General features: G+C 31.7%; 3 protein-coding genes and 1 long non-coding RNA gene across 4 annotated transcripts; 3 read left to right on the top strand and 1 right to left on the bottom strand.

The window, feature by feature from the left end:
* The first annotated feature begins 12,184 nt into the window (after positions 1-12,184).
* Positions 12,185-14,974, top strand: LOC108824317 (uncharacterized). The gene is made up of 6 exons (XM_018597722.2): positions 12,185-12,815; positions 13,389-13,570; positions 13,712-13,946; positions 14,036-14,121; positions 14,192-14,283; positions 14,357-14,974. The coding sequence occupies exons 1-6, from the start codon at positions 12,720-12,722 to the stop codon at positions 14,602-14,604; spliced, it is 939 nt and encodes a 312-aa protein (XP_018453224.1). The 5' UTR covers positions 12,185-12,719; the 3' UTR covers positions 14,605-14,974.
* Positions 14,975-16,684: 1,710 nt separating this feature from the next.
* LOC108828350 (uncharacterized) lies at positions 16,685-19,945 on the top strand. Its single transcript, XM_018602005.2, has 7 exons — positions 16,685-17,040; positions 17,196-17,419; positions 17,507-18,131; positions 18,221-18,587; positions 18,697-18,791; positions 18,955-19,149; positions 19,233-19,945. Exons 1-7 carry the CDS (start codon positions 16,834-16,836, stop codon positions 19,809-19,811), a joined length of 2,292 nt encoding a protein of 763 aa, XP_018457507.1. The 5' UTR covers positions 16,685-16,833; the 3' UTR covers positions 19,812-19,945.
* On the bottom strand, positions 19,922-21,331 carry LOC108828351 (aquaporin TIP3-1). The gene is made up of 3 exons (XM_018602006.2): positions 21,118-21,331; positions 20,748-21,013; positions 19,922-20,467 (listed from the first exon to the last, which is right to left on the bottom strand). Exons 1-3 carry the CDS (start codon positions 21,257-21,259, stop codon positions 20,072-20,074), a joined length of 804 nt encoding a protein of 267 aa, XP_018457508.1. The 5' UTR covers positions 21,260-21,331; the 3' UTR covers positions 19,922-20,071.
* A 361-nt stretch (positions 21,332-21,692) lies between these two features.
* LOC130499838 (uncharacterized) lies at positions 21,693-22,673 on the top strand. Its single transcript, XR_008938701.1, has 2 exons — positions 21,693-22,113; positions 22,400-22,673. It is a non-coding gene; the product is annotated as an uncharacterized LOC130499838 (long non-coding RNA).
* Positions 22,674-25,282: the final 2,609 nt, after the last annotated feature.

Raw genomic sequence — 25,282 nt, 5'->3', positions numbered from 1 at the left:
CTTTACATTAATCTGAATAAATGTAACAAACCATATCCTGGAAGATTTGAACCTCAGATTTAATGTAAACTCTTAATCACCTTGGCCAATAAGATATCTACAAATTATTAGAACTTGTTATTGAACTATTAACGTTTATGGGGTGAATGTAACTCTTTACCAAAACATAAACTAAAAAGGTGTGCAAAGCTCTCTTCTTTTGAAATTCTCTTCCATCTTTTTTGTCCACAAATGTTATTCATTTTTTTTCTTTTTGAAACAAACGTAACTATTTTGTTCCCACTAATATAAAAAGTATTGAAAAGTAAATATAACAAACGACAAAAGTTACGGTTATAATGTAATTGTGGCATGAAGAGAAGGAAAAGAATGTATGATGCATAAGGAGAACACATGGCTGAAACTACAGAATTACCTCTTAGATGTGTCAACAATGCATGTGGGTTCCAAAACTCATCAAACGTTTGTTTGATCGCGCTTTCAAAGAGTTCGGTTTAGTTGTAGGTATTGGCCGAATAATACATGAAAAAATGAGTTTGAATTTCGGAAGAAACTCTCTTTGTATAAGAAAACGTATTCATCCGTAAGTAGTTGAATGTTACGTATCGGTATGCCATAAGATATACAGTGCTACGATATAATATATGTGGTTCCACGATTGATATTCACAGGATCTCTATACCAAAAAGAAGGCAAATAGTGTAAAGAAAAATTTAAGCCAATCATGAAATAGTTTGAATCAAAAAAATTATAAGTTGCTTCTCTATATGAGGAGTTGAGGACCATTAATCAAAGGTTTTAAAATGAAGAATTCTATAAAATTTTGAGGATTCACACAGGATCACAAAAAGAAGAAGATTATCACAGTTCTAGTTACATAAAATACCATGTCGTCATATTATTTTGAATAATCTACATAAATACTATTAAATTGTATTTTGTGATTCGAACTCTAAATCTTTAAATACATTAGTGAAAAAAATTAATAAACTCAGTAAACTAAAGTAATCTTATTATAAAAGCAGTATAAAAATCAAATTAACTAATAATTCATAAGATTAAAAAAATAAACTTTTATTTGAAAAAACCAAAGCTAACCTCTAACTAAAAAGGTGGGAATAGGTTAAAACTGTAGTTACTTATGAGAAACGCAACCCTCTTTTTTTCTTGATAATAAAACGTAAACTTTCAGCACTCAATTTATTTTGGTTTGCACAGTTAATGGAAGACTGAACTTACTCAAGTTTTCCGTTTAGATTATTGGGTACTACACACCTAAAAAGGGTGGTGCGCAATTGGATCATTAAAGATTAGTATATTAATCATGATTAAAGAGGATTAGTATATTAAATAGGTGCGATCATCCGGAGAGGCCATGAAGAAAGTGGATTAAATAGTACGATTAGGACATAACGTGGGGGTTGAGAGATCTATCAGGATGTGGAAACCTTTATATTTTTTTGTATATTTGATGTACATAACGTTCTTTCTTAGCTCCTACCTAGCTATTTTCTAGAATGTGAATATATACTTCTTCTCTAATCTCTAGTAACCTAGGTTCATAATTTCATAAGCTTTTCCGAGCTATATATCAAATACAGTCCAAAATTCATAAATGTTGTTGTCTATGCTATGATATATTGATATAAATAGTGATAATGTATCAGAATCTTTAACCCTATTTTATTTTCGGGTTATCCCAATAGAAAGAAGAAAAGTTGGCGTGTTCACTAAACTAAATTATATGTGTATTACACTTTTGTGAAGAAGAACAATTTCGCTATGTTAGGCATTTTCTGCTTGATTAAATCAACAATGGACTAGGGTCATGATTACCATTATCAGCATAATCATAAACTAGCCTCAATTAGGTTAATCGCGTAACACGTCTTTCGTTGTTAAAACTAGAAACCTCCATACTAACTCGCACTTGCTATTTGGCTAGGAAACAACTATTTATTGTTCATGAACTTACCTTGAATATTAATAATTTGTGCTAGTGTCGTTGGCTGAAATTATCTGATATAGAATTTCGATTTTTTTTATATTGTAATTTGATCATGAGGATGAAAACACTTGTGATTACGTGTAGTATTATCGTCTATGTGTAATCATCAACAAACTTTTCTTGATTAAGATATAATTTTTCAGGAGGAATATTCGTAATTTAAAGCTCCTTTTTCATGTGTGTTTTCTCGTATCGGATGATAAATTACGTAAGATTTTGTTATACGTTTACATATGTCATCGACAGTTATATGAGAATAAAATGTATAGCTATGGCATATTCTGCTTAGATTTTATGTGATTGTATTGGTATATGTCTATAGTTTCCAAATTTATTTATACTTATATAATAAAAATTAAAGTGTTCAGACTATCAAAGTAGTGATAAAAGAAAATTTCTGAGATCAGGAAAAAACACAAGTGACTAAACGGTTTGATAATTATAGTGTAATATTATGTTCTGGTCGTCGTATCACTAGCTAGAAGTAATCATGCCAATCAGAGTTCACAAACTGTATGAGCAAGTCGAATTTGAAGTCCAAATTAAGCCGGCCCGTAGCGGAAGCTACGTAAGCCAGTCAGCGACCGATTGGGGCACAATGATGTATAATTTTTTTTTTTCATTATGCACTTAAATAGAAATTTTTTTCTTACATGAAACATAACGTTTTTCTTTTCATTTTGGCTTAGGTTATTAAATTTTTTAACAATGTTTGGACCGGTGCTGAATAATGTATAATGAAGTCCAAACAATACATGGCTATGTGTATCCGAGTGTAATTAACTAAACGTAAAACATCAAATCATGTTGCAAAGTGACATAAGAAAGAAGACAATTTGGTCTGCTTTGCATCAACCTGGTGAAAGAAGCATAAAATTGAGGAAGACCGAAAACACTATCAGTAGTGGAATAACTAGTAATGACACGACATAAATGCGATATATACTACTACACCAATTACCAAATCATCATCCAACCCATTTTCATTTTGTCTTCTTTACACTAATAAAAAATTACGAATACGTATCTGATCAATTATTAGTGGATGACGAGTTGAGGGAACAATGCAAATGCTTCGTTAAAGTTACGCATTCTTATATCTATAAAATAAATGAACACCATCTCTTCTCTTGGTTCACAATCTCTTAACTTATAATACTATAAACAAAATTCATTAATCTAGTTTAAGAAAACTTAAAAAGCATTTGACAACTGTAATCCAAAGATTAAAGGTGTCGACGCCATTTAATCCGTTTTAATTCAACTTACGCAGCACATTTGAAGTTTTTTATCTACCAAAAAGTCATATGTTTAGTTTACCAAAAAAAAGAAAGTCATATGTGTATGTAATATTGAGATATCTCATACCTTTACCACAACTCACAAGAGAGGAAGCGTAAAAAGACTATTGCATTACTTAAAACAATAACTAGATAATTTCTAAATTTATTATGAAGAGTAAACTTAAATATAAGACATATTATACAATTTCAAAAAGGTTATTTTAAAGTAACTAATGTTATATATTTAGTTTTATATAAATATTTGTAATTTTGAATATAAAATCTGCAAACCAGTCCAAATCCCACTTAATCTCATATCATTGCTCATATCAATGTACTCGGTGCTCAACTAGGACCGGTTTAACATTGTTAAGGACCTTGGGACAAAATAATTTTTACCCTTTGAAATTTATGTTTATTTAATGTTCTAATATATATATATATATATATAGAGTTTAGTCAGTAATGTTTTGTTTATTTGTGGTGAAAAAAAAACTATATACATATAAAATAATTTTTGGCCTTTTAATTTTATTTATAAGTTTTTTGAAAATTCATATGTAAAAACATGTTTTATTAAAAAAAAATTAAAGCCCTTAACTATTAGTATCAAGGGACTTAAAAAATATCAAGGGCTCTAAAATTATTGTTAGGGTCTAACTGGTTTCCCTGATATCAGCCGTAAACGCAATTTTTGTGGTTGGTAACTGTTAACAGCATTTCAAAATAATCATATAAACGGTTACAAATCGCTTTAAACCGCTTCAAACTTTTAAAATCAAAAGTTGGTTCCAGCTAACGTTTGCAGTTGCGGTGGATAAATATATATAAAATTAATTTTTAAAAATATTTTTTAATTTTTTAAATTAAAAATTTTAAATGGAAATATTATAAATAAAAACATATAAGCATTTTATATATTAATTTAAATTCATAAACAATATCATAATTTGTTTTATAAAAACTTTAAAATAACTATTCATTAGCATTTTTAAAATAAATATATACATACGTATACAAAGATATACACATATATAAACCGAAACAAAATACTCTTTAAAATTTTTGATATAAATTTTCAAAAAAGTAATTATTATAAATTTCAACTAATTAAAAAAAAAATATTATTAATCATATTATATTAATAATTATTATATTTATCATAATAGTATGTTTTATATTTTTGTAATGTTATAATATATTAATATTGCTAATTTATTATTAAACCGCTGTAATATTTTATAATTAACCAATCACAAATATTTTGCAACCATAATAATTTTCAAATGTTGGATCAGTCATATAAAACGCTTAATGGCGCTTGAAATCACAAATACCCTCATCCGCAAACTCTTACACCTACAACCGTAGCCGCTGCGTTTAAACCAGTCGGATCCTTTGCGACCACTAACCTCCAAAACACGCTTGTTCTTTATCAGAATATGGATATCTACTGAACAATGTTGGGTCATGCATAATAAGATTATAAATACAATGTATAACTATAAGAAAAAATTCCCAAAATAACCATAAATTTTTTTTATCACAAATATAGCTGGGTCAAAATGATCAAAAAAAAATTATTAATGAGTAAATAAATATTAATATCCTTAAGATTGACTAATCTAGATTTAGAGCTGAGATTTGAAGAATGGGTTTTGGAGTAGAGTTTAGAATTTGAAAAATAAATACTAAAAGTTTCAAAATATATTCGATAATAATTATGGAATTCAAAATAAAATTTTGAGAATATCGAAAAGAATAAAAAATTGAATTCAAAAACATATTATTCGAAAGTAATAAAAATAATTTTATTTATATTATTTAAATAATTATATATATTTAAATATCTAAAAAGTAAAGATAAAAGAGTCTTTTATCTTTTTAATGAAATATCTTTTGGTTATTTACTTCTTGTGACTATTTTGGTGAGTATTTTTTTTTTTGTAAAATTGTCATTTGAGAGAATTACCATAATTTATAAACTTCTTTCAACTCCATTTACATAGTACATAAACATATATAGTTCCATTTACATCATCTTGAGCTTTGAAAACTGCTGAAATAGGGTTTGCATTCGCAGGGATAGATACTTCATCTTATAAGAGACTTCATCTTTGACTTTTGGTAAAAAAGTTTTTCCTAAGTTCTGGTTTGGTTTACTATGATGTGTCTGAAATGTGATGCGGGAGATTTAGTCATTGTGAACATCACGAATGTTATCAAAATATGCAATGTTGAAAACAATGATGGACTCAAAGTCTCATCCCAAAAGTCCTGGAAGAGTAGTTCAGGAATATGAAGGATTACAATCTTATTTTAATGAGAATTTATCATGTTAAAGATGGTTTGAAAGGGTGGAATCTTACAGGGTCTAATATAAAATACGTTTACTGTTAAAGTTTTGTTATATTAATGTCAAATTGGGCTTCTAAGGGTTTTAGGCCCAAAGTTCAACTAAACTTTGTTCGAGTCAAGCGATTTGTATTGTTTGTTTGGTCGGGGTTTGTTGTGACTGCAACTTGTCATCTCAGACACATCCAGGTATGTCGCCCTTCTTGACATGTTTCTCTCTCGCCCTTCTTGATGACCCCAAGAAACGAACAAATGGGCCTAAAGAATTGAGCTTACGCACAAGCGAGATTATTGACTAGATTACTTTAGCCGGTAGTCACATCACTAAAGAAGACCACATTCGTCGCATCACACGGTCCAACACATATATAATCATCAACACTACATGTATGGCTGTATGCCTGCCTGCATCACAATCTCAGTATAGTACACAGATTATAAAATAAAATAGATAAATAGCGTTCATAGTTTCGTATGATGAGGAAACGACAAAAAAGTGTATGACACGTGACTTAATCTAAAACTAACCACTTTACTGAGCCAAAAATAAATAAGGAACTACTTTTCCCACGTGTAAATAACTAAATATAGTTCAAATCATTAATACACAAAATGCTCTTTTTTTTTATGAAGCGAAATGCTTTTTTTCACAACAAAAAATAGACAAACATGTATAAGAACTAAGAAGTTGAAATTCTAATAGCACTCTAGAATCCAACTTGATAACATGTGATTGGAAGCTAATCTAAAATTTGTAGTTAATCAACTTTTTACGACTAATTGCATATCCAACACTAAACAACTGTAAGGTCTATCCATTAATTTTGATTTGATTTATTGTCCATTTCAACAAATCGTTTCAATTTAATTTAAAAATCTGCATATCCATAAATTATTAAAATAAAACAAATATTTAAAAAATTATATCTATCAAAAACGAAATAAATAACAAATGTTTAAAAATTTAGTTCATATATTTACTCTTACCTTTATACAAGTAAAAGTATATACAATTAAATATAGAATTTTTAATGTATAATTTTATATAATTACTATTTTAACATATAATTTTATTAATTTTATTTATTAAATTACCTATAAAGTATTAAATTAAGAGAATATAAATTCTTTATAAAATTTCAGTTTTCTAAAATTTTCTCTTTTATAAAAAATATATATAATTTTTAAAAATTTAAAGAACATATATTTTCACCAATTTTTATTTTTTTATTTTATATTATGTAAAAGATACTTTTAAGAACAATCTTGTATAGTTTTTTAGATTTTTTTATATTAAAACAAGTGAATGAGATATTCATATTCGTAAATATTTATAATTCTTTTAGATATTTAGAAAATTGGATATCCATATATTTGTAAAACAAAATAGATTGGAAAAAACTAGATATCCATTAACTATAAAACAAATCGCAAATAATAAAAATTATTGTAGTATTCGATCTGTTTCCACTGTAGACAACTGTATATACAAAATATGAGTCAAATGAAGTATAACTTGCAAACTACAATTAATTCTCAAAAGACTACAATTAATTTTTTGAAACTATTATAAGTTTATGCATAAATACTTATTTGTAAAACAAAATAGGGAAAATATTTTTTTAGGCAAAAAATGATAATTATATCACATTACGCTAATCCCATATACTTTATGTCCTATTAGGGTAAATATTTTTAAAATGGCAACATTGCTCTTATTTCAATTAAAATTTTGAAATTATAATTAACAATATAATTGTTAAATATTAAAATATAAATTTTAACTAAAACAATTAAAAATATATTAGAATACTCTTTTTAAAATCACGTTTTTTTAAAAAGATCACGTTCTTTTTCTGAATCGATTTTTTAAATCACGTTTTTTTCTAAATCGATATTTTTTTTTTAAATCACGTTTTCTTTTTTAAAAAATTAATAAAAATAAGGAAACTAATATTTCTAAAATATTATCTTCCTATAAAATCTGCATTCTACTATATTTCTAAAAATAAGGAACCGATTATCTTTATCCGTAAAATCTGCATTCTACTATATGTAGAAACATCAAACATATTTGAAATCGATTTCTACTAGTTTTATATTTACAATAAATGTGTAAATTCCGATTTCTACGAGTTTTAAATTTATAGTAATGTGTAAATTTCGGGTTTCCTACAGATTTTAGAACAATAGATTAAACGCAGAATGTGTTTTCCACACATTTTTAGATTTCTATTATTTGCATAGAATATGTATTCTAAACATAGTAGATCATATGAAAAGAAATAGATTTCATCTTCTACTGTGTAGAATGTCAATTCTACTTTCTGTAAAATATCAATTCTACTTTTTTTATAAACCAGAATATGAAATTTTAATTTAAACATTTTAGAACTAAAAAAAACATCACTAAATTGATATAGATATTTCATTAGTACTTATTATTTTCCCTATTTTTTGTTTGTAAAAAACTGTTTATTTTATTTATTTTCGAAAATACTAAAGAACATTAGAAGAAAAATTGTATAAAATAGAAATTAAACTGAGAGAACATAGTTATCATTTTTGCTTTAAAAAACAATTTTTCCAAGATAACAAAGGAAGGACCAAAACGCGAGAGACTGACGCAGTTTTGGAAAACACGCGTCCAACAGGAAGTCCAGTGCCCCGACACCTCACACGACCTCGAGTGTTCAGTATTCAGATACTACTCTCCAGTCTTCTTTTCACCGGACACTCTCACATTCTCCTCTTTTATTTATTTAATTTTTCGTAAACAATATATAATTTCATTCTCGATATATACAGTTGTCGTTCTTCTAAATTTAGTTAATAGCCAAGCGCATATTAAAGCAAAAAAGAAGAAGAAACATCTCTCTACAATTCTCAAAATACATTAGAATAAAAATATAAATAATTTATTATTTTGGATATGTCAGATTATGAGAATTCTACATCAAAATATCTTAGACCAGATATTTTAAAAATATTTTTATATAGTAAGTACACATTTGCATTTTTTAGCTTTTGATACTCATGTCTAGAATTTTACGTTAGAAATGTTTTAAGTTTATGAAACTACATAAAATACAAAATTGATATGCTCTAAATAATAATAAAATAATATGATGTTACAAAAAGTTGCGTATATACAGTTACTATATTCATTTTGCAAAGATATTACCTTCAGATATAAATTATAAATATGTAACAGAACACGGTTTCAAAAATCAAACTCTTTAAAACTCATTTTTGTTGTTGCTTTCTCCAAATTAACTGATTTTTAATTTGGATAAAATGTCAAAATCTCATTTATTAAAAGGAGACAATCTCGAAGTTATGACTTTAGCTGGTTAGAAATTAACGGTGAAAATTCAATGATAAAGTTTTAGGTGTGGATGTTATTACTACAAATATCCAATTGAAAGTTTTTCGTATGCTATCATTGGTGTTCATACAAAAACTTTCGCATTGTCTGTCATTATGCGGATGATTCTGAAAATAGTTAGAATCTTAAAGATTTTCCACCTAAACGTAAATTTACATGCACCCTTAAAGAAATACTCAATGTCGCTTTCATCCTTTTCCGATGTAGGGATTCAACATAGTTCTACTAGATGTTGGCTTCTCCATTTCATTTTAAATCAAGATTCATTTCAGAGTCGACAGTAAACTTTATTCGAGTTATTTGTGGACTAAAACCTCTAATAGATTTTGAAAGATAAGTACAGAAAAGAAACCTCTAATAGATTAATGGCATACCAAAAACACTGTCTGAATTATATATAAGAGATTAGTTGATCGATCTAAGTTATTTTCGTATTTATCAGGCATGAGATTTGCGAGTTAAAACTGATACATGAGACGTTTATAGTACAACTAAATTATACGTATTGTACATCATTGACACATGATTGAAAAAGTATATTTCAACAATAAAAGTATGTTCTTTTCAAAAAAAAAACAATAAAAGTATGTGATTTTCAGTTTGCGACATATTTCTGAAGACTATGTGAGATACTAGTCTAGTATTTTAATTATTTATAGGGTTGTTGGATAATACAAACTAAACAAAACGATTACTGGCGAGTTATAACTTATAGACCCCTGTTAGATGATGGAATGGAATGTTCAGATTTGTTTGATGTTTGTTTTTGGTTATTCAATATGTAAAATTTAATCGATTTTCTTCCACTATTGACTATACTATTTACTAGAGCGCCAGAAACTCTATACAAAATTTCACTAGTATTAATATAGACAAGATTTGGGTTCACCCCTATGGTAAATCTTCAAATTTACCACCTCTCTAATAACCAATCAAAGTGCCAACTAGATTAATGATTAAAAATATTAAATATTTTTTTCAAAAATCAAAATAATTTAAAAAAATAAATAGTGTCAATTTTAATAATGCTAATATCACTATCTAATTCATAAACTTAAACTCTATACCCTAAATCCGAATTCTAAACCTTAAATTCTAAATTATAAACTCAAACTCTATACCTTAAACCCAAATTTTATACCCTAAACCCAAACCATAAATCATAAACCCAAAAATCTGAACTCTAAATCCAAACCTATACCCTAAACCCAAATCCTAGACTTTAAACCCAAAATGTAAATACAAAATTCAAACCCTATATCCTAAATATTTGGATTAATATTGATGTTGTTCTTTTGAAATTTAAGGTTAAGAATTAAATTTTGGATTTAGAGTTCATGGTTTGGGTTACTGTCTAGGGTTTGGGTTTAGGGTTTACGGTCTGGGTTTAGGGTTTATGGTTTGGTTTTAGAGGTATAGGATTTGGGTTTAGGGTCTATGGTTTGAGTTTAGGGTATAATTTTGGGTTTAAAGTTAAGATTTCTTGGTTTATGATTTATGGTTTGGGTTTGGGGTTTAAGATTTAAATTTAGGGTATAGAGTTTGGATTTAGGGTATAGAGTTTGGGTTTATAGTTTAAAATTTAGGGTTTATAATTTGGATTTATAGTATATAGTTTGAATTTAGAGATTAAATATTGACATTAGCATTATTAAATGTGATATTTTTTTTTTATTATTTTATCTTTAGTCTAATTGATAATTTGATTGGTTATTAGAAAGGTGGTGAATTTGAAGGTTCACCGTAGAGGGTGAACCCAAATCTTGTCCTATTAATATCTATCTACCTATAAAATAGTCTCTGCCACAACTAATCTTTTTTTTGTGCACACTCTGCCACAACTAATCAACATACTGTATGTTGAAAACACAAAGACAAACTCGTTGCTTTATTGAATTGGTGTCTTTACAGTTTCTCAAGAATAACAAAATAGTGTTTGAATATTTGATATTTGATATCTTTTAGAAAAGGAAACAAAATTTAATTTCAAAACTATATTATAACCCTAAATTCTTGGATAAACCCCGAATCCTTGGATAATTCATGAACACGTAAGTTCACCGACCAATATATAATATTTGAGTTTATGATTTATCTAATGGTTCGGGGTTTACCCAAGGGTTTAAGGTTTAGTAATTATGATTTAGAGTTTAGTGTTATTATGATTTAGTTTTTAATATTTGTGATTTAGGATTTACGATTATCAAAAGGCTTAGGTAAATTTTTGGGTTTAGGATTTACCTAAGATTTTAGGGTTTAGGATTTAAGGTATAGAGTTTATTATTTTACTAAAAGCTTAATAATATTAATTTATTTAGTGATTAAAATTTAGGGTTTGGTGTTTTTATGATTTAGTTTTTAATATTTATGATTTAGGGTTTAGGATTTATCAAAAGGTTTAGGGTTTACTTAAAAATTTTGGGTTTAAGATTTAGGGTTTAGGTTTTAGGATTTAGGGTATAGGATTTAGTATTTTAGTGAAGACTTAATAATATTAATTTATTTATTTTTTGTAACTATTACTATTTTTATGTATTTTTTATTTTTTATTTTAATCTAATTTGGAAATTCAGTTATGTTTCTTTTTTTAAAAGATATCAAATATCAGATATTCAAACATTATTTGTTGGTGAACCTAGAGGTTTATTCTAGGAGGTGAATCCAAGAATAAGTCCTCGTAAAATTTTTATACAAAATAAACCACTGATATTTAAGTCGAGGATAAAACTTGCAAAAAAAAAAAAAATCTTATTAAGTGGCTTTTCTAGAAGGCTTTATCACTCACCACATAAATACAAAAGAGTAAATTGTAATGTCTAACGTCCTCGTTATCTCCATAATATACAATCGATCCATATTTAGTTAATCTATCTTCTAAAAGAACATATAGAAGCAGAAGGTAAAATATATTCCACTGCAAACAAAAATGAAAATAAAAACAATTTACTTTTATTTTCATTTGCAACGTGACTTGGATTTTGGTGCTGTAATGACGTAATAATGTCTCCATTTTCAAAAAAAAAAAAATTCTATAAATACACAACAAATTTATGTACAAGGAATATGCAATCCTCTTTTTTATTCTTTCTAGATACTAGTTGTTTTAATAATATATTTATTTATAAGACTCCGAGAAAAAAATATAGATCAAACAAAAGTCTTCAGTTTCATACTTGGGGGAAAATTAAATAGCTAATAAATAAATAAAAAAGGATCAGAGGGAGTGATAGAGAGAGAACAAGCGTTTCGTCCTCTTCTTCGTTTTCTTTCTTCCATTAATACAAAGCAATCCTAAGCTTTATTCATCTTTCACTTCAGTTTCTCTGTCTCCATTGAGAGTAACAAAATTATATTTAAAAAAACTCTTTACTTTTCTGATTCTCATTTAATATCTCAAATCAAAAGTTTCGATTTCTGAAAGAATCCTTCTCGTTCTGTTTGGTGGGTTTTGTTTTTGTTTTTAAGAGAAGTTTCTGTCAGAGAGAATCGGTCGGGATATACCAAAGGTGTTTAAAGGGAAAAAGATTTTAGGTTGGGAATTGCCATAAAGCTTTACCATACTGGGGACTAATGAGAGACGACTGAGAAGTTATTACATTTCCAAAATTTTGCGTGGACTCGATTATGCTAAAGATCTGATCTCAGCAAGAGGTTGAGCCCAAGAAGAAGAAAAACAGGAGAGATAATGTGGTGGTGGTGTTCTTCATCAAAAGGTCGTTCAAATCTGGAGAGGTTTCTCTTAGGAGTCACTCCCAAGCCTCCTTCATTTTCTCTTCCTCAGGTAAAAAATGATTTTAATTGTCTTTTCTCTCTTCTTCAAACCTTTGCTTTGATAAACAGAGTCTTAACTTTGAATCAGTGGTGATATATCAAACAACCTAGAACTGGTAATGGTTTTTTTTAATGATTTGGTGTGAATTTTCAGATAAAATTTGACAATAAGGACAGACAAATAATTGCATGGTCCATCACGGAAAAAAAATAATATGTGAAATCTGATGGTCACATCATTTTCATGGATTGTATACTACCACGTGGAAACGTGCTACAGAATTGCTTTAGAATATTATTTTTATGTTCATTAATCAAAAAGCGTAAGTGTACTGAGATTTGGTTAGTCTTCTTAGTATATACTATATCCTTTGGATCTGTCTCATACAGTGTGTCTGTGATTCGGGATCAAGAGATTTACTGTTCACGTACATGTCAATGCTAAGACACTTGTGTTGCTGAGTTGCTTGAACTGTTGTGAACAGCTTGATTACAGTCGTATATGGGGTGTTTAGGTGTTAATGACATTGCTTATGTGCTATTTCAAAGCTGTGTGAGTGATCTTTTCTGTTTGTGGCCGCAGGAGGGGAAGAAAGGGATAGAGTATTTCACGCTTGGTGATCTCTGGGATTGCTACGATGAGCTGAGCGCGTATGGTTTTGGATCACATGTTGATCTAAACAATGGTGAAACCGTTGTGCAATATTATGTCCCATATCTATCCGCCATCCAAATCCACACTAACAAACCCGCTTTGACGTCCAGGTTCCCTATCCCATTTTGACAAGTCTAGATTCATGTACAACATGTTGTCTTTGTGGTTTGGTAATGGAAGTGTTTAGGACAGGTCTCTAGTTTATTCGACGTGCTTGGTTTTTGTACTGAATGCTCTTTTGGGTGTTGCAGGAGCCTGAATGAGGTGGTTGAGTCTGAGAGTAGTGAGTGTTGGAGTGATAGTGAGAGTGAAAAATTGTTGTCAAGATCCATGAGTAATGATTCAAGCAAAACATGGGATGCTGTCTCTGAAGATTCGGTTTTTGATCCAGATGGTACACTATTGCTGAGAGATAGACTTGGTTACCTTGACTTCAAGTACATAGAAAGAGATACTCCGTACAAGCGTGTTCCCTTAACCGACAAGGTTTGATTTTCATAGTGACTACACTCTCCTCTTTTTAACTTAATGAAATTTGGTTCCATAGCCAATACGCTGCTTGATTCTATCTTCAGATAAAAGAGCTCACTGAGAAATATCCGGGACTGATGACCTTAAGGAGTGTCGATATGTCTCCTGCAAGCTGGATGGCTGTTGCGTGGTAAGTATTCAGTCTTTAGTTAATATAAACCTTTGTGTTTGGCTTGATGTGTGATGATTTGATGAACTAGGTACCCGATATATCACATCCCAAGCTGCAAGAACGAGAAGGACTTGACGACTGGCTTCTTAACTTATCATACGTTGTCTTCTTCTTTTCAAGGTACTACCGCTCGTTGACGTAAGAAACAAACACCCTTTCTTGTTTATTTTATTAACGGCTTCAAAAAGTGCAGATAATGTGGTGGAAGGAGATCTTAGCAACAACAGTTTCAAGGAAGAAACAGAGTGTTGTGTTGCAAACAAGAGAATCCCATTGCCTCCGTTTGGGCTAGCTGCTTACAAAATGCAAGGAGATCTTTGGGGAACAACAGGGTTTGACCAGGACCGGTTGGTTTACCTTCAGAGTGCTGCAGATTCATGGCTGAAGCAGCTAAATGTTGATCACCATGACTATAACTTCTTCATAAACTCCAACTTTTAAAGATCAGTGGAGGGGTCCTCTTAACGTTTTACCCTTTTTTCAAACACTAAAAAAAACTAAAAAAAAAACATAACACTGAGAACTGTTCTTTATTGTTCCAAGCTCCTTGCTGTTTGTGTGTTTTCTTGGTTGTTGTCTGGCTCGTTGTGTTGCTTCAACACAACGGCCATCGCGGAGTTTTTTTTCTTCTCATGCTGCAAGCCATGGATGTTACTAAGAAGCTAACAGAGTTTTTCTCTTGCATGAGACCATGTAAATGAAGTTGGCTACTCTTTTACTTCTCTTCTGTTTTCTTTTTTACTAAATGGATCTGTGAACTCTGTTTTGTACTTTTCTGTCTGAATATATGAAAATCTGTGCCTATCTTGTATGTCGGTAAAGAGCATATGGACTGCAATGGTGCAGTGCAAAAATGAGTAAGAATATCTTAAAACTGTATATTATAATAGGGAAAAAACAATAAAACAAAGTTGAAAATCCATCTAATAGTTTTTCAAGTGAGAACATTTTCTTGTTAGATTCGATGACTTTTGTTTGTTTTCTAGTTTCTTCTATTTAGTCGCTTTTTCTCTTCAGCAATTGCTTTTTTCTCTTTACCATGTTTGTTTGCATTATTTTGGATACTTTTTTTACTTTCTTTCAGTTATCAATTAAAACTTGACTTGAGAATTGATATGTTCTGATATAATCTGACGCATTCCTCAACGAATAAAGACTTAGGTGAGACTTGGAATTTCAAAGGATTAGGTGAATTGAAACAGTCAAAACTTTCTAGTTCAACAACATTGTTATGGAGTCAGTCAATGTTCTAAAAGAAGCTGTTTGGTTATGCAATAGTTGCCATAAATAATTCGTAGTGATGTTTTGTTGAATTCTTGTATTGTTTAAAGAATTCTATTAATATGTCAATTTGTATTGACTGTTCATTCTATAGGGATTCTGAACTCTGATGAATTCTAGGCAACAGTGTTTTGATCTACCATTTTTAAATTGAAAACCAAAACATCCAATCCAATAAACATTGGCATTGGATTAGTGAAATCTCTATGTTTTAGAAATTTCTCATGTGCATACTACTGTAAAACTTCTATAAAATAATAATGATAAAATTTTGATGTTTTATTAATTTATAGAGATATTAATTTACAAAAAAAAAATTTAGATTTTTTTCCTATTTTTCTTTATAAAATAGAAATATATTGTTTTTACTGTATATACATTAATAAAATTTTAGAAATTTAACTTTAATATTTTTATTTTATTACCTAGTTTATATTTTTATGTTTCATATAACTTAAATATGATTTTCGATATAATTTTACTAAATATTATCAAAATATATTGAAATGTTAAGAAAAGTAGAGGTATTTTCATTTTGAATATAAACTAACAATATAATGTTTGGTTTATATACTTATATGAAATGTATATATAGATATATTATTAATTTATGATTTAATGAGATCATTTATTTACATGTGAATTTATAAAAAAATTATCTTATTATTTTATCGATTTGTATAATATTTTTAGTCGGCCAAACTCGGGATCGGAAAAAATTTATTAATCTATAGAAATTGTTAATTATCGAGTATTAATTTATAGAGATTCCACCTGGAATCAGATATCCAACCAAACTTAAAATGATACTAGTACATATGAAAATCAATCTAAAGTTTGAAAAGATACACAAGTCAGCAATGATTTGAATTCAGTAAACGAATATTCTCATTCCTTAAACGATTAGAGATTATCTTACAGATAACAAAATCCCCCATTTCTAAAAACAATTAAAGAGATTATACTGTAGGTAACAAAATCTTTTTTCTTTTTCTTTTGGGGGTAAAAATAGGTAACAAAATCTAAAAGACTTATCCAATTAAACTAAATAAAAGAGATTAAAAATGAAGATTAATCCTCCTAATTTTTGGATAAAGAAGTCAGAAATGATTTGAGATCAGTAAACGAATATTCCCATATCTACAGTAACACACATATATATATATTATTTATTTAAATTACAATTTACTATTATTTTTTTCTCAAGAAATATAATTTCCTTATTGGGAAAAAAAATCTATAGTGGTTCCTCATCTTCTTCAATCACACCGTCGTAACTGACATAAAGTAGAATATACACACCGTGACGCGTCTTCTTCTCTCTCTCTCTCTCCTCCGCGTTTCTCTCTCGAACACTAAGTGGAGAAAGCGATAGACTTCCCGGAGAGGATGGTTTCGTTCGCTGGCTTCGCCTTCGTCACTGGATTCTTGCTGGGACTCCTCGCCGTCGTCGCTGCGGAAGTTGCCGCGTTTCTGTACCTTGTGAAGCGGTTGAATCGGAAGAGAAATCTCCAGGGATCGAAGAGTTCAGATCCGACATTGAAAGGCTCTGATCCTCCTCCTCCCAATTCCATTGATTTCAATCTCAACAAACAGGTGATCGATCAGTTTCAACCTCCTGAGTAACTTAAAAGTTTCATGCTTTCTTGCAAAGTTCTGAGCTTTCTTGCATAGATGATGATAAAGAAATGTGCTTTGCTTTGCTTTGCTTTGGATGAGATTGTGATGATCTGTATGTCTCTCTCTCTCAGGGAGTGATTTGGGTTCTGGAGTTGGATGAGAGTTTAAAGGAGAAGTTACCGAAAGAGCAAAAGAAGAAGAACAATCTGTTGGAGGTGCATCCCGTTAGGAAGTTTGCTCGTATCAAAGACCATAAGCTCCACTTATCCGACGCAGATGGCAACAAGACGGTTGTTACTTTGAAAGGTTGCTCCGTTGAGGCTGTTTCAGGATCTGAACTCCCCACTAGAAAATGGTACTCTTTGACATTTTGAGTCATGCTTTCTCTTGAAGTCATTATAAACCCTTTTTTGTTTTGTGTGTGTGTGTGTGTGTCAATTAGGGCTAAAAGATTCCCTATACAAGTAGAGAGCAAGGCTTCAGAGTTGTACAAAGGGAACCGTGTGTTTTACATCTATCTCGAGACTTCTTGGGAGAAGGAGTCTTGGTGCAAAGCTCTTCGCCTCGCTGCTTCCAGTGATCATGAGAGGTTTATCTGGTCGACCAAACTGAAAGACGAGTTCCGGAGCTATATGGCTTCGCTTAACGCTGCATATCCTTCTTTTCTGAAACCATCTGCTGGTTTTAGTTTTGAGTCATTGGACAAGGGAGTTAAGATAGACGGTCCTTCCTCAAAGGTTCGTTTGTTCTGGAAGAAGTTTTCGAAAAAGTGCTCAACCAAAGTGAACTCAACACGTCCTCCTTACCAAGACTCACAGTCCAACGGTGGCTCCTCGGGAAGGAGCAATCCAGGAAGGAAGATTCGTGACAACATCATCCCTGAGGAAACCGATGTGGGAGCTTTCTCGCGTTCTTGGAGCCAAGGCAGCCATGCTTCGGATGTTGACTCGGAAGACAAGTTTTTCGCTGATGAAGGAACTTTGGCGTGGAACTTGCTCATCTCTCGCCTCTTCTTTGATCTCAAACAGAACACAGGGCTAAAGAATGTTGTGCACGAACGAATACAGGTCTGGTGGTTCCATGAAAATTAAAAGCTTTCACTAACATCAGGAACTTGCTAGGCGTTTTAACTCTTGTTTTTGGTGTTTTAAAACAGCGGGTGTTGTCTAACATGAGACGTCCCAGCTACGTAGGCGATTTAATCTGCTGTGATGTAAAGATTGGGAGTCTCCCGCCTTATATACATGGTACAAGGATTCTTCCAATGGAGATGAATGGCGTGTGGGCGTTCGAGCTAGATGTTGAATACACCGGTGGTGCGGGACTTATAGTTGAGACTCGGGTTGATGCTCGAGAGGAAGATCTGCAGAAAGGCATAGCTGAAGGAAAACTGCAGCCAAATGCTTCAGGGGATGTTCCACCACATCTCCTTGAAGGTCTTGCAGATTTTGAGAAGCAGTTAAGTGTCCCTGGAGGAACCGTTGATGCACAAGATGTCAAATCTGGAGGAAGCGATAAAGCTGGTTAGTCCAGTGATGGGTTTGTGTATTCATATATAGTCAGTTTGCTTGTGATGCTGCGTGCTTGTGCTGCTTAGAAGCATTTATACTAAAGTGATTTACTTCTTTGCAGATGAACCAAAGGGATCAAAAGGTACAAAGGCAGCTCCAAACAATGGATCTAAGTGGAAGTCTATTCTGAAGAACATCGCTGAGCAAGTCTCTCAGGTTAATCTTTGTTTTCTCTGTTATGTCTACAAGACAGTTTTCGTTGCTTGTTGCGTTTATGGCCCTCTCCAGTGCTTAACCTTGACGACCTCAAATCATGGTGTGGTTAATAGACTCAGCTCTTGTAGTAGTATCTTAGACCGTCTCTGTTTGTGAACTGTAGGTTCCAATTACTTTGTCAATAGGAGTCTCTTCACTTCGAGGGACACTGCGTGTACACATGAAGCCACCTCCATCTGATCAACTATGGTTTGGATTCACAAGCATGCCCGAGATTGAGTTCAACCTTGTCTCATCTGTTGGTGAACACAAAATCACAAACAGCCACGTTGCTATGTTCTTGATCAACCGGTTTAAGGTAAAAAAACACTTGCTCCCCACCTTCTTTGTTTCTAAAGGAATATGAAACAAATAAGTAAAAGATGAAATCTCATTCTGCAGACCGGGATACGAGAGGTCATGGTGCTCCCTAACTGCGAAAGCGTAACCATTCCCTGGATGATAGCTGAAAAGGATGATTGGGTCCAACGCAGTGTCGCGCCGTTCATGTGGCTGAATCAAGACTCAACTAGTGATCACGACAGCAGCTTCGAAGCTGCAGAAGGGAAAGTTAAAGCTGAACAAACGAAGAAAACTACCAACGGTCCACAGAAACCAAGAGTTGAGGAAGAACCTGTGGCTGCACAACCACCAGCTAGCTCAGCAGCTCTTACAGTAGAAAGTGACAAATCCTTGGAAGAACTCAAGACTCCGCTTCTGGAAAGCAGCGAGAAGCAGGAAACAGTAGCAGGAGGGGGAGGAGGGAACGAGGGGGAGATTGTTCCGGTTAGTGTCCAGCCACAGTCGAGGTCTATTGTGCCAACAAATGAAGAGGTTGATACGAGCTTCAAGGGAAAGAAAATGGGAACAAAGGAGAGGATGTTTGATTTTAGGAAGAAAGTTGGGGAGAAGTTTGAAGAGAAGAAGCGTCATATGGAGGAAAGAAGTAGACAGATTGTTGAAAAGATGAGAGGACCTTGAAGAAGAAGCTTCTTTTTCAGGTTTCAGACCAAAAGAACAAGAAAGTCAAATATAGAGATTAGATTAGGACATTGTTGTTACTTGTGTATCCGTATATGTTTGGTGAAAAATATCAAAAAGAACTCATTGCGGTATCTCCCTTTATTCTTATTATTACAACAAACAAAGAGTAGTATCAGAACAGAGAGTCTATGCAAAAGTGATTTCATTCATACACACACAAACACAAGAAGCAGAGAGATCAAGTGGGAAAGCCCCATCTAGTAATCTTCAGGGGCCAAGGGCTGGTGGGTGTGGTGAGTAGTAGGTGGCTCATGAGTGGGGATGACCAAGAACTCATATACAAAGGCGGCTAAAGCACCACCGATGAATGGTCCGACCCAATAGATCCAGTGGTCATCCCATCTCCATCCAACCAATGCTGGACCAAAGGCTCTAGCTGGATTCATTGACGCACCAGAGAATGGTCCACCAACCAATATGTTTGCCCCAACTATGAGTCCGACTGCAAGCGGTCCTATTATCCCAAGGCTTCCACGTTTTGGATCAATCAAAGTCGAGTAGACAACGTAGACTAGTCCAAATGTTAAAATGATCTCTAACACGAGTCCATTATGTGCCCCAACACCTGATGCTAGACGGAAGCCAACTGGTCTCTGCATGAACATAGACCATGTTTAAAACATTGCAACACAAAAATACTAGCGCGTCATATATGTACACTAACACTAATATTATTTATCAAAAAAAAAAATATATGTACACTAATATTCAAAAAAAATTGCTAGACCGTAGTTAATGTTTTATATGAGATTATTGATAAGGCTAGAGTTTAAACCCATTTTTTGAGTGTATAAAACTAATTTCTTAAAAAATCGCCAGATCGATTTTTAGAACAATACTGATTGTACAGTATGATATGTTATTTAGTGATACCATGCCGTTTGTGGAGAGTCTCAACAATAGACAAGCGAGGATGGCTCCAAGAAGCTGAGCTATCCAGTAGTATATGGCACGGATGGCAGAGATTCTGCCTCCAATAAGAGCACCAAAAGTGACGGCCGGGTTAACGTGTCCACCAGAGATATTGATGGCCGCAGAAACAGCAGCGAACAGAGCAAAGGCATGAGCTAACGCTACTAATACCAGTCCTCCTGGTGTGTTTGTCCCAACATGAGCCGCATGGTCCCAATACAACTTACCTGAGAAGGAAAAACCCAACACAACTCACAAGCCATATGTCACATATGCAAAAGACTTAAGACTAAAGAATCATCAGAATGGTGGTGAGTAAGAGTGTACAAACCTAGAGAGAGGACAGAGCCTTCAGCTGCAAATACGAAGACAAAAGTGGAGAGGAACTCGGCTAACGTAGCTCGAATGGAGTCAGGGTGTGTAGCCTCGTCGGCTCTACCGAAACCGTACGCTCTACGAGCTGATGTTGCCATTATAATCACAACACTTTGAATTAACAAGGATGTGTGAAGAAAGATAATTTGAGGTGGGAAGAGAGAGAGATAGTTTAAAAGAAGCCAAAAAGAAAGACAGATGTGAGACTTGAAGTGTCTTGAGATTGACACGTAGCTTTTAAATTGCATGCATTTTTACTTAACCATGTATTGTTCGTGTTTGTGTGTGAACATTAATTTTCCTCTGTCTCCTTATCTTCTCTTTGGTAAGTTTTTGGACGAACCTTAAGGTTCGAGATTTGTAATTGCATGTGCTCGTGCGTGCGTGTGTTGTCTGTGTATGTGTTTTGTTTTGACTATGCATGCATGTGTGCCAAGTAGAATAATAAGTACACATTTTCTAGAATCATGAAAACAGCAAAGTCTTTGTAATTTCACTTACGGCCGATTACTCACGTTCCATTACCGCAAAATAGAAACAATTTAGAAAAAAAACAGCGGTTTACATAAAGACCATGAACGTGTAGTTAATAGAAGGTAAACTCTTGTCTTATTGAGTTGGAACTTTCAATAGAAGCAAATAAAATAAATCATATTTATACAACAAGAGTTTTAAGATTGTGGCTTCAGTTAATCTTTCTTCTTTTGACTCATCTCCTGATTAAAAAATCGCTTACTAAACGTTGAAAATCACTCTCATGATGTGTGGAAGTGGTATTGGAGAAGAAGAAACTTTTATCGATGTGTGACGACTTTGGATAAGAAACATGATCAAGAAGAAACATTAGATGTTCCGAAGCTCACCAAGGAGGAAACTATCTCTGAAGTCCTTCCAACTAATGAAATGGCAGAAGCAGAATCTTCAGAGCACGAGACACCCATGTATCTATGGGGTAAGATCAGAATGCATTTTTCAGACTCGATGTTTTATATACATATCTGTGAATGCAAATATAATCTTTTACAAAATGTAATTCGATGTTTATGAATTAACTGACGCTTAGACTAATCTCAAAATATTAGCAGATTCATTATTTCAACAATACGAATTAAAACTTGCAGTCAAATAAATTATTAAATTGAAGCCATGGAGTTTAATATTGTGTGTTAATAAATTCTTCTTTTTGGTGCAAATGTTAAAATTTATACCATTTTTTGAGTTTTATATTGTTGTGATAGACGCAGCTTATTACCAGAGCCAAAGAAAAAGCCAAAAGGAAAGAGGGAGAGAGAAAACAAGAGAGGAGGAGGAGATAGATTTATAAATTGAAACCATGGAGTAATATTTTGTTTTAATAAACTCGAGTGTAGGTTGTTGACCAAAAAAACTAATAGTACTAGTTTTCTTTAAAAACGACTTTATAAATTGCCGAATTCATTGTATGTTTGTAATAATTCATTTCTCATTTGGAAAAAGAAAATGTGGTAATAAAGTAGTGACTTGTGAGTGACTCTTTACATATCTAACCGTCATTACAGATTTCTTTACTTTATCTTTCAGTTCAGCGATCGTGATCAAGTTTATTCCCATAACTAGATTCTCATCCTCTATTTCAAATATACAAAAAATTGAAAATTTTAAATTTTATATTTGAGTTTTTTATAACTATATTATATTTAATATCAATTTAATTTGATAAAATAATCTATTAAATAAATGAAATACATAGTTAGACATTACATTTATCAATATATCATATTTCTTTTTAATAGAATATATAGTTAATTAATTTAAAAACATAATTTATACATAAGCATATACAGTAAACAAAAATTATAAAGGTGATAATTTATTTATATTTGGAGTTGAATGGAACAAAAAAGTGGATAGAGCGGTCTTGTAAGAAAGTGCCGACCAGATGAGTGGACCACGGTAGGATTGGAATGTATATAGTTAGTTAACCTTAATAATCTGAAAGGGCCGACTAAACTTTTTCTGGGCCGACTAAATATTAAACTTCGTTAAAAATTTGCTTTACCAACGAATTACTGGTTCACAGAAATTTAAAACATACAAATACATCACTAAATATAAAAATAAAAACGCATCTTTTAACACAAATGACCATAAAATACTCATAGGTTAAAAATCTTTTATGATTATTACGTAAGTTTTTTGTATGAAGTATGAACTATGTTTTATAGCTATTCAAATAATATAATACTAACAGATTAACCATAAAACAATTATGCTAATCAAAATCCACTAGTAGGCTAGTAGCTTAGTGTTACACTGTTACCCAATGAAAAAGCATATAGAGTAAAAGATGATCTTGAGTATTTATATTAATCGTATCTCAAATATATATACAATCTAAGATTCTCGTATATTCAATCTAACATATTTGTTTTCTCAATACTTTGTAGTCTAAAAAGATAAGGTATTACTGTCGATACTGCTCTCTTTAATAGGTGGACTGCAGTTAGTGTGCTCAATTCACTTTACTCCACAGGTTCGAATTGGTGCTTCACAGCCTTCACTTACTCTCTATAAACTAAAGTGCCACGCTTATCCACAAAATCCAAAATCGTTTCCGCTAATAAACTCTTTTATCAGGCACTTGCTATAAACTTAAGTAAAATAGAGCGATTAACTTTGTCCTATTCTCTCGTCAATATTAAGGACAAACTGAGAAAGAAGCTTTAGTGATTTGGGACCTCACTCATGCATATTCTCCGAGTTCTTTTATATTACTTAATCAGTACATGCATAGATTATATATTAGATTCATAGCTGCTTTTGCATATTATTAATACTGTTTTTGTTTTGTCGGCATAAATAACACTATTTTATTCTGTTATTAATCACATATGTTATTGTCAGTCGAATGAATCAAAATTCAATCAAAATATACTTCGTTCGGATTTACGTTAACTCATACGGTCAACTACTCACAAGCAATGTTTTGAAAACCGATCCGGACACTGAACCGGACGATTTACCGGGTTACTGGGTTATTGAGTCGACTGTAGGTAAACCGCGGGTGAACCGCAGATTAATAAATAAATTAGTTTTATTATATAATAATATATTAGCTAATAAAATAAAATAAAAATAAAAATATATAAAACTAAAGTTACTATTTTCTAACTATCTTTAAAACATAAAATAATAATTTGGATATGTATATATTTTATGTTTAATAAACATTTAGAATACTTAACTTAACTTTTTATATTTTTATTTTCATTTGATATACAACTAAAAAAAATTTATCTACTGGTTCAACCAGTGGTTCAACCGATACCGAGTTTTAGGTTTTAGTTGGTTTGAACGGGTTTTTGCGAGTTTTTAAAAAACCCAACCCGGTCACCGGATTTTCCGGTTCAACCGCGGATCCGGTTCGGATTTCAAAACACTGCTCACAAGGCTAATCCCCAAAAAGGCGGCAAAGTCAGCCACATGACTTTCATCGACTCTTAGAGCATCTCTAACCCCACTCTATTTTTCACTCTAAAATAGAGTTTAGAGTAAGAAATGCTCCAATGGTACTCTATTTCTCACTCTATAATAGAGTGAAAAATAGGTTTGCTCCAAATATAGAGTAAGTTGTTTTTTATTTGTTCATCACTCTATTTTTCACTCTAAAATAGAGTATCATTGGAGCAAACTCTATCTCTATATAGAGTCACTCTATTTTAGAGTAAAAAATAGAGTGAACCCTTGGAGATGCTCTTACCTACGACAATTTTCTTAAAAAGACCACCCACATATGTCTCCCCATAATTTCCTTTATAGATGAAGTGGTTTTAGGTGGATTAATTCAAAAGCACCTTAACACATGTCTTAACAGTTAGATTTTGGGTATAAATCCAATTATAAAAGTCATTTGCATTAACATTTTTTCAGACACCGTATTTATCACACAGAGACATAACAAAATAATAAACAATTATAACATGTATAAAGTATTATATGATACACAAAATAATAAAAGAAAATATATGTTTCACCAAAAAAAAGAAAAAAATATATGTATTGGAAGTGGCACTTTGCAGAAATCGGAAAATAAATTGGCTTTTACGACCGCCTTATCTATTTTAAAATGTATAGCAAAAAAT

The sequence above is a fragment of the Raphanus sativus genome, chromosome 9 (assembly GCF_000801105.2).
Source record: "Raphanus sativus cultivar WK10039 chromosome 9, ASM80110v3, whole genome shotgun sequence".
Taxonomy (NCBI): domain Eukaryota; kingdom Viridiplantae; phylum Streptophyta; class Magnoliopsida; order Brassicales; family Brassicaceae; genus Raphanus; species Raphanus sativus.
The sequence above is the reverse complement of the archived record's forward strand: the minus strand, read 5'-3'. Positions and strand labels throughout refer to the sequence as shown.